Consider the following 8,470-nt stretch of genomic DNA (forward strand, 5'->3'; position numbering starts at 1 on the left):
TTTGAAATTGTTTGCGTTTTAATATGGATTTTTCGTGTGTTTCTTAGATGCTACCGATTTGCTCTTTAACTTATTGTTGCTACTCTTGTTGCTCGCCTCGGGTGTCCAGATGGAGATAATGCCGCTTTCGCCGCCAGTTATCAGCAAATTGCGCGTGGCATCGAAAATACTTTCGCGCACAATTTGCTTGTTGCCCACAAAGTTTGTGAGCGGTTTCAGCGTATCTTTGGCCGGGGCAGTCACCGAACGCAGCACCTCGCTAGAGAAACGAGAGCAAAATTAGATAAATACTACGCTATTTAATAAACTTAGGTTCAATTCACCCGCGATTGAAGTTGGTGCCGGCAAGCAAAAAGACGCCATCGTCTTGCATGTTGTGGGCATTGATTAAATTGAAATTGCCCGCATTTTTGCGGCGTATTCCAGCTGTAATTGCAGCACGATCAAATGAAATGATCTCGTCACCCTCCATGCACTCGTAGCTCCTGAAATCGTTGGTGTGCGTGATGCACGAGATGATGTCCTGCTCGTAGACATTCTGGTGCCAATTGAGGCGATGCACACTGCTCTCCGTATTGATCGTGTTGAGCAGAGCCTCATCCTCATCCGGCTGCTTGATGTCGAACACATTAATCAGCCCATCCGTGCCGCCCGTGCACACCAGATCCGGATTCTTGGCATGGAAAGACACCTGCGTCACATCATCCTCGTGACTCTCCTGGTAGACGCCCAGCTGCCTGCGTTCGCGCACATCGTAGAATATCAAGTACACATTGCCCATGTGTTGCTCCGTGCCGCTGCAGATGATGCGGCTATTCGCATTGCGATCGAAACAAGTCATTGATTTTGGTACGGGTGGCAAATGGGAATCCGCATCCGGATCAGCTTTGTACTCAAACCGTGCCTGTTCCCCAGTTGCGCGTAAATCAAACAAACGCACTTGGCCATTGGTGGTGCCCACAAGTAGTGTATGTGGACTCTCGTCCAGAAAACGTACGCCACAAATGGTGACATCCTGATCCGCACTGGCGACAATTGGCACTCGTTCCACGTGAACTGGTGTCAAAGCAGCCGCCGCACTCAGATCGTAAATCTTTACGGCTGTATTTGAGAGACCCGCTGCCAAGCATGTGTATCCTTTGTCCGCACACAGACCCAGCACGTAATCCCGCTTTAAGGTGAGCGATGCTTCGTCCTGTGCATACTGAAATTGAAATGCTGCTGCCAATTCTTGCGCGCTACAGGTGTCCTCGTCCCCAATGTCCTCCTCATCCTCGGAGCTGTGCAACTCCTTGGCGGCGGCCTCTGCAATGCCAAGTCGGCTTAGAGTTATATGTTCGATATTTAATTGACAATAATATTGATAATACCGGCAAGTAATGCATTGATGCTTTCCGTCATGTTTACCTTTGTTGTTGAATTCGACACACGTGCCTGGTGGCCAGTGTTGCCATACAATGCGCAGAGTTGCTTTGCCATGCCATGCAAAATAAGATTACATCCCTAAATGCCATGTCTCTAAACGACTGACGTCACAAGCGCCAACCTATCGAGACTGGATTTGAATGTATGGCACAGTTTACAGATCGACAAATTTCGGTCGGTCGGCTTGATGAATCCATTTTATCGGCCTTACCGCGTTTTTAAGTACACTTTTTTTCTTGAAGATTAAAATCATTTTTCATTATCGAAATTGTTTTTTGATCTGTAAACTGTGATTAACTAAATGCGAAAAATCGTATGATTATTTGATAAATTTGTAACTTCTTTGGAGTAGGGGAAATCAATCAATCTTCAGCTTCAAAATATGCACAAAATAAAAATCAGACTTGAGCTTGTTTTACATTTAATATCGCTTTATATTATACAAAAGTGAATTTACAAGAAGCCATTCATGTACCTAATTTATTCTGTAGTTTCTATTTCTGTGTATGTGTGTGTTTTGTAAATTGAATAATCGTTGAGGTTTCTTGATTGCTAGCTTGACTCGACTTTAGTTATTCTATATATATATATGTATATATATATTATTTTACAGATGTAATGGTGTGTGCTGTCATACGATTATTTATAAATATATATATATATATTTATATCAATATGGCGCCTGCAATCAGCAATCAACAAAAAGGATTTAAATTCCTGCGCAATTTCTGTAACAAGAACTCTCTTCTCTCGACATCAACAAGCAACTATATATATTCAGTTATTATATATATACGAGTGTAAGTATTGATTCTATTCACATGAAGTCGTCGTAATCGTCGGTAAAATCATCTCCATACTTCTGGTAGACATCAATATCCTGTAAATATTCAAATATTAATAATGAAAATGCTGAAAAGCAACTTTTAATCGATTCCTTTCTTGTTTTGACCTACATCGTTTTCTGTGCGCAGCGTGGCTTTTCCCCTGTTCTTGGCAGCTCCCTTGTTCTTGACACTGACCTTTTCCATTTTTAACTTTTCTGAGTGCAAAACCTCCACGCTCATTTTGACCTTCTTAAGGTCAGCGGTGCTCACTTTATTAAAAAAATCTCATTATTATCATTATGTATATAGATGAATAGGTAATTATTATCACTCACAGTTGACGCACAGCGCCTGCACCAGATCTTCAATGAATTGCGGAAAGTGGGGACTCTCTTTGTACTGTGCAATCTTCCAGCTCAATGTGGCACCAAATTCCTTGAATTCCTCATTGCTCTGCGGATTGAAGGAGTCGAGGCCACCGTCTATACTCGTCAAGCCGAATGTTTCGAGGGCGCTCTTCAGATCAGATTCTTCCTGTATTTTCTGCAGACGCAGCTTTTCCGCCAGCTTCTCTTCCGTTGACATGTTGGCCAAACGTTTCGCTTCCTCCTCCTTTTCTAGGCACTAATTGTATTATTTTTATTATTAAGCATAAAATCAGTTAATTTGCAAATACAAACCTCTTGTTCCAGCAGTTTCGCTTTGAGAACCTTGTTTGGTTTGGTTTTGGCTGGCGCTTCTGTTTTCGTGGGCTTCTCTTCATCCTTCTTCTCCTCCTCATCCTCCCAGCTCTCCTAAACATCAACAAATTGCATACGTTTCAAATGAGTCACAACCAAAAACACAAAATGCATTCACAAATTGCACACGTGTCCAGCAAAACAAAAGTGAAAACTATTTCGACAAACAAGTTTCGACTGCCAAGCAGCAGCCAAAGTGGGGCTGCCTGTTGTTGACTTGTCAGATTGCAGATTTGAATAGACTTGATTTGATTTGAATTGTTTTTTGGACGCACCTTAACATCCTCGTCATCGTCCTCGCCCTCCCACTTGTTTATGTTGTTGGCTGCATTCGGTTTTACGACAACTTTGCTGTCCGCGGCGAATTCTGCAGAGATCGAGCATAGACCACAGAAAGAATATTCGATTAATATACAATTGCTAAAAATATACAAATATCAAGGTTGGGTGCACGTTTGCCATACGTTTGATTGTCTCCTTTCTTGTCTATCAACCAGTCAAAAGAGGGGAAGGGGTGTGTTGCAGAGGGCAACGAAGCGCCACATGCGCAGCGCCCACGTTATTATTACTGGTGACGCACCCACGTGCATTTACTTACCCCAGTCGTCGGCCATTTTAATTAATTTGTTTGTTCTCCTTTAAATATTTATTGTGCTCAAGTGAAAGCTGTTTGTATTAAATTTAAGCAAATTTAAGCAACAATTCCGTAAAGTTGTCTATGTAAAAATGATCGAAAGTAGTGATGTACGAACATCGGTTTCTTGTCACACCGATGTACTATGCATTTCACATCGATAGCTTATCGGTTGTATCGATAACAAGATTGCTAAATTATATATTGCTTAAGTTTGTTATATAATTAATAATAATGATGATATACATATTAGATGCCATTTTAAATATAGACATTTTATTATATAAATATTTATGTATGCAATGCACGCAGATTTCTTGGCATATTGAAGTTGAGCATTCGCAGTGTTTTCACTGCATTGCATCTTGATATTAAAATGTGAGTGAAATTAAAAGTTGATTGGGGCTAATTTTACTGTTCATTTATTGCCATTATTTTCTGTAGCTGTTTCAATAAAATACAAGAAAACGTAATTTCTTATTTACAATAATAATATATGTATGTAATCAAATATTGAACTAAAATTTGGCCATTAGTTATAGGCCTTTCCGCAAATATGATTATAAAATAATCCATTGCAGATGGGGGTCTTAAGGGCGTAGCTTTTCCAACATTTAAAGATTTAGTAGTATATATAAATATGCTATGGTGTTAGTGCAATCCAATAGGATGGCAGCACTTCGGGATCCCCCTCTATTGTGTCCTCCACCTGTGAGTCCAAATCGGACGTTTGATCGACAACAACTTCGTTGAATTGTTGCTTATCGGGAGGCGCTTCTTTTGGGACTAAAGATCGCCGATGCTTTTCCACGTGCCGTCGCATATTCCGTTTCCATTTGCTTATGAAGGAGCAAGTGTTACACTGATAGGCAATACCCTCGATGTGCTTCGTTTTCGCGTGCACCTGCAAGTGGCGACGCAAGTCGAATATCCGTTTTGTGGTATACTCGCATTTGGGGCACATGAAACGTTTCTCGGGATCACTGTGATTCTCTGCAGGCACCTGAATATCCAGAATCTGTGTCTCGGTTGTATATGCTGCTTTTATATCCACTCCTGGCGATATCAGCCCTTCCAATGACTGCTCTTCAGAAGCATATATCGTGTATATATCTGTATTTGGTTTCATCAGCTCCAATGTATACTCAACAGTTGACTGCTCTGCCGAGTGCTCCTCCTCTACCGCTGCCTCGCTGGGTGCTTTCTCGTGTTTCTTCATATGTCGCCCCATGTTTCGTTTCCACTTGGTAATGAAATTGCATTCGTCACACTTGAAGCCTTTGCCATCAATGACCTTGACTCTGGTGTGCGTCCGCTTGTGGCGTCGTATGTCGAAGAGCCTTTTGGATGTATAGCGGCAGAGATCGCATTTGAAGCGTTTATTCTTTTCGAACTGATCCGTTGGCAGCACTACGCTGACTGCAGGCTGTTGAGCTTCCTCCACCACGAGATCCACTTCAGGCTCCGTTTCTGAGCCGTTGATCACCTCCACGAAATACTCCTCGATGGTCTGCTCCGCTTCCGCTTCCGCCTCCGCTTCCGTCTCCTCCTCCTCCTCCTCCACCTTGTGTGCAGCTACAGTTTTCTCGTGCGTCTGCATGTGGCGTCTCATGTTGCGCTTCCATTTGGTTGCAAATTGGCACTCGCTGCACTTGAAGATGTAGCCTTCGATGGGTTTCACCCGGGCATGACGCAGCTTGTGACGCCGCAGATCGAATTGGCGATTGGACGTGTAATTGCATTGGTCACATTTGAAGGGTTTGCCGCTCTTGTCTTCCAGCATTTTTAAAGCGATTGTTGATATTGCATATGACTCGTATATTAAGCTACGCTCCTAAAATGAACAACATTCCATGTTTTTATTATATGCGGCGCGTGTCTCGCATGCGGCGATTATACCTTGGCTTAAATACATTATAATATTGCTAGAAAGTGATTTAGAAACAAACTTGTTGACCCAAGTAATCTTATGTTGTTAATTTTCTGCAATATGAGCCTAAACACTCTTTGTTGATAATTGTAAAACTATCGATGGAATATTCGATTTATTTTTGTCATGATTATTTGTGCTTTGCGATGTTTTCGTCGATGTTGCTATCGATGTTTCAAGCCATCACTAGACTCTATTTCATCTCTTTTTGGAATCTGTTGCAGGCACCGCGTGGTGTATTTGTTAGCGATTTCCCTTTATTTTCCTTAGATTAACTTGGAAAATAAATAAATAACTGCGAAAATGAGTTTGTACAACTTTAAAAAGATAATGGTGGTTCCGCCAGCAAAGGTAAGCATTGCAAGAATGTTATTTGATGATGTTTCTTGGTGCACCCTCCTGGCCGACATAACCTCAATGAATGTGTTTACAAATGCGTAATATATAAATAATAACAATTTTATAACATTCTGCAGGACTTCATCGACATCATGTTGTCGAAGACACAGCGCAAGACGCCCACAGTCGTCCACAAGGGCTACAAAATCTCTCGGATTCGTGCCTTTTACACGCGCAAAGTGAAATACACGCAACAGAACTTCCATGATCGTCTATCGCAGATCATTCAGGACTTTCCCAAGTTGGACGATGTGCATCCATTTTATGCGGATCTGATGAACGTTCTCTACGACAAGGACCATTACAAACTGGCACTGGGCCAGCTAAACACAGCCAGGCATTTGGTAGACAAGTGAGTATTTGGAAATCTGTCATATATATATATATATATAGAATAATATTATTTATAATTCTCTAGCGTGGCCAAGGACTATGTGCGTCTGTTGAAGTATGGCGACTCCTTGTATCGTTGCAAGCAGCTGAAGAAGGCTGCATTGGGTCGCATGGCCACAATTCTGAAGCGTCAGGCATCTAATTTGACATATTTGGAGCAAGTGCGTCAGCACTTGTCGCGTCTGCCCACAATCGATCCCTACTCCCGAACGATAATTATCTGCGGTTTCCCCAACGTGGGCAAGTCCTCGTTCATCAACAAAATCACACGCGCCGACGTCGAGGTTCAACCGTATGCATTCACAACAAAGTCCCTGTATGTAGGACACACAGATTACAAGTATCTGCGCTGGCAGGTGATCGACACGCCTGGCATACTCGACCATCCGCTCGAGGAGCGTAATGTGATTGAGATGCAGGCGATTACAGCCTTGGCGCATTTGCGTGCCTGTGTCCTGTACTTCATGGACATTTCGGAGCAGTGCGGTCATTCGTTGGAGGACCAGGTGCAGTTGTTCGAGAGCATCAAGCCACTCTTCACAAATAAACCGTTGATTCTCGCAATTAACAAAGTGGACATCTTGACACCAGAGGATTTACCCGCCGAGCGACGGGCAATAATCACCAAGCTGGAGGAGGATAAACAGGTGCCTGTCATGTATATGTCCACAGTGCAGGAGACGGGCGTTATGGAGGTGAAAACGGAGGCCTGTGAGCGTCTGCTCTCCTATCGCGTGGACCAAAAGATGCGTACCAAGAAGGTGGACAACATACTGAATCGCCTGCACGTGGCAATGCCAGCACCGCGAGACGATAAGATTCGAGCTCCTTGTATACCGCAACAGGCGCTGGCGCGTCTCGAACAGAATGCGGCCAAGTCAGAGCGTAAGCGCAAGCTGGAGAAGGAGATCGAGGAGGAGATGGGCGATGATTACACGCTGGATCTGAAGAAGAACTATGAGGAAATACCCGAGGATGAACGCCACGATGTAATACCCGAATTCCTGGAGGGACACAACATTGCCGACTACATCGATGCTGATATTTTCTCGAAGCTAGAAGAACTTGAACGGGAGGAGGGTCTGCGCGAATCGAGTGGCTTTTACAATCCGCCCGATATGTCAATGGATGAGACGCTCAAGGAGATTCGAGAAATGGCCAAGCAGATACGTGGAAAACGTTTCGAATTGCGCGACGAGAAGCGTCTGTCGTCCAGAAAGAACAAACCTATCATTCCGCGCCACAAACAGCCCAAGGTGCGTGATCGTTCTGTCAACAAACTGGTGGAGACCATGGAGGGCCTGGGCGTCGACATGTCCGGCAACGAGAACGCCAATTTCACCAAATCTGTGGTCGATATTCGACGTGGTCAGGTTGCCGTTGGCAGCAAAACGACGCCCAAGCAGCCGCTGTTGGACAAGGAATCCTCGGCGGTGGTCAAGAAGACAGGCAAGCCGCTCAAGCGTGCGCCCAGTCGCGATACGCTTGGCATCAAGGACGTTGCCATCCGGAAGAAGGCGCAAGTGCGCGCCAAACGCGACATTGCAAAGAAGGTCACCAGAATGGGTCTCAAGGGCGAGGCGGATCGTTTCATTGGCACCAAGATGCCCAAGCATTTGTATTCGGGCAAACGTGGCACCGGCAAAACCGATCGCCGTTAAGTGCCTTAGCTTTACCGTTAGTTATCTTTATAATTCGTTGTACAAATGTAACTGCAACAACTCCACGAACACCTCTGCATATCAAATGCAAGTTGTATTCAATAAATTTTCAAATATCCTTGCGATATTTACAAAAGAAAACCGCTACTTGTATTTTTGATTATTGAAATTTAATTTTTTTTATGGTAGTTGGGATCATTTATTAAAATTTATATTGAACTAAAAGAATAAAATGATTTAATAAGTCATTTTGTATGTCCTACTTACAGTAACGTAATTTGCTAAAAATGAAAAAGAAACATTAAGATAGTTATCTAAATAAAACTAAATATGGTTGTGATTAATGCTTCTAAGAAGATAATGTAGGTGCCAGACGACTCAGTCAAGTGTAAAAAGAACTCGTAATTTAAATTTATAATATATTTTTACAATTGAATGCGTTGTCTCTGCTTCAAATCTCA

General features: G+C 43.0%; 4 protein-coding genes across 4 annotated transcripts; 1 reads left to right on the forward strand and 3 right to left on the reverse strand.

Annotated features, from left to right (window-relative positions):
• On the reverse strand, window positions 1-1,433 carry LOC6559135 (WD repeat-containing protein 89). Its single transcript, XM_001986725.2, has 3 exons — window positions 1,371-1,433; window positions 324-1,305; window positions 1-259 (listed from the first exon to the last, which is right to left on the reverse strand). Exons 1-3 carry the CDS (start codon window positions 1,399-1,401, stop codon window positions 19-21), a joined length of 1,254 nt encoding a protein of 417 aa, XP_001986761.2. The 5' UTR covers window positions 1,402-1,433; the 3' UTR covers window positions 1-18.
• Window positions 1,434-1,829: 396 nt separating this feature from the next.
• LOC6559136 (eukaryotic translation initiation factor 3 subunit J) lies at window positions 1,830-3,738 on the reverse strand. The gene is made up of 6 exons (XM_001986726.3): window positions 3,591-3,738; window positions 3,268-3,359; window positions 2,933-3,046; window positions 2,588-2,876; window positions 2,382-2,521; window positions 1,830-2,305 (listed from the first exon to the last, which is right to left on the reverse strand). The coding sequence occupies exons 1-6, from the start codon at window positions 3,604-3,606 to the stop codon at window positions 2,243-2,245; spliced, it is 714 nt and encodes a 237-aa protein (XP_001986762.1). The 5' UTR covers window positions 3,607-3,738; the 3' UTR covers window positions 1,830-2,242.
• Window positions 3,739-4,032: 294 nt separating this feature from the next.
• On the reverse strand, window positions 4,033-5,641 carry LOC6560597 (transcriptional repressor CTCFL). Its single transcript, XM_001986727.2, has 2 exons — window positions 5,526-5,641; window positions 4,033-5,460 (listed from the first exon to the last, which is right to left on the reverse strand). The coding sequence occupies exon 2, from the start codon at window positions 5,407-5,409 to the stop codon at window positions 4,270-4,272; it is 1,140 nt and encodes a 379-aa protein (XP_001986763.1). The 5' UTR covers window positions 5,410-5,460; window positions 5,526-5,641; the 3' UTR covers window positions 4,033-4,269.
• A 144-nt stretch (window positions 5,642-5,785) lies between these two features.
• LOC6559170 (nucleolar GTP-binding protein 1) lies at window positions 5,786-8,150 on the forward strand. The gene is made up of 3 exons (XM_001986728.3): window positions 5,786-5,907; window positions 6,033-6,307; window positions 6,374-8,150. The coding sequence occupies exons 1-3, from the start codon at window positions 5,860-5,862 to the stop codon at window positions 8,007-8,009; spliced, it is 1,959 nt and encodes a 652-aa protein (XP_001986764.1). The 5' UTR covers window positions 5,786-5,859; the 3' UTR covers window positions 8,010-8,150.
• Window positions 8,151-8,470: the final 320 nt, after the last annotated feature.

Source organism: Drosophila grimshawi, unplaced genomic scaffold, assembly GCF_018153295.1.
Source record: "Drosophila grimshawi isolate 15287-2541.00 unplaced genomic scaffold, ASM1815329v1 contig_1367, whole genome shotgun sequence".
NCBI lineage: Eukaryota > Metazoa > Arthropoda > Insecta > Diptera > Drosophilidae > Drosophila > Drosophila grimshawi.

Coding starts and splice junctions, on each gene's coding strand:
- LOC6559135 (XM_001986725.2), bottom strand. CDS start 1,401: ATGACGGAAAGCATCAATGCATTACTTGCCG. Junction 1,306..1,370: donor CATCAATGCATTACTTGCCG/GTATTATCAATA, acceptor TTGGCATTGCAG/AGGCCGCCGCCAAGGAGTTG. Junction 260..323: donor GGCACCAACTTCAATCGCGG/GTGAATTGAACC, acceptor TCGTTTCTCTAG/CGAGGTGCTGCGTTCGGTGA.
- LOC6559136 (XM_001986726.3), bottom strand. Junction 2,877..2,932: donor CGAAACTGCTGGAACAAGAG/GTTTGTATTTGC, acceptor TAATACAATTAG/TGCCTAGAAAAGGAGGAGGA. Junction 2,306..2,381: donor CGCTGCGCACAGAAAACGAT/GTAGGTCAAAAC, acceptor GAATATTTACAG/GATATTGATGTCTACCAGAA.
- LOC6560597 (XM_001986727.2), bottom strand. CDS start 5,409: ATGCTGGAAGACAAGAGCGGCAAACCCTTCAAATGTGACCAATGCAAT.
- LOC6559170 (XM_001986728.3), top strand. CDS start 5,860: ATGAGTTTGTACAACTTTAAAAAGATAATGGTGGTTCCGCCAGCAAAG. Junction 5,908..6,032: donor TGGTGGTTCCGCCAGCAAAG/GTAAGCATTGCA, acceptor AACATTCTGCAG/GACTTCATCGACATCATGTT. Junction 6,308..6,373: donor GCCAGGCATTTGGTAGACAA/GTGAGTATTTGG, acceptor ATAATTCTCTAG/CGTGGCCAAGGACTATGTGC.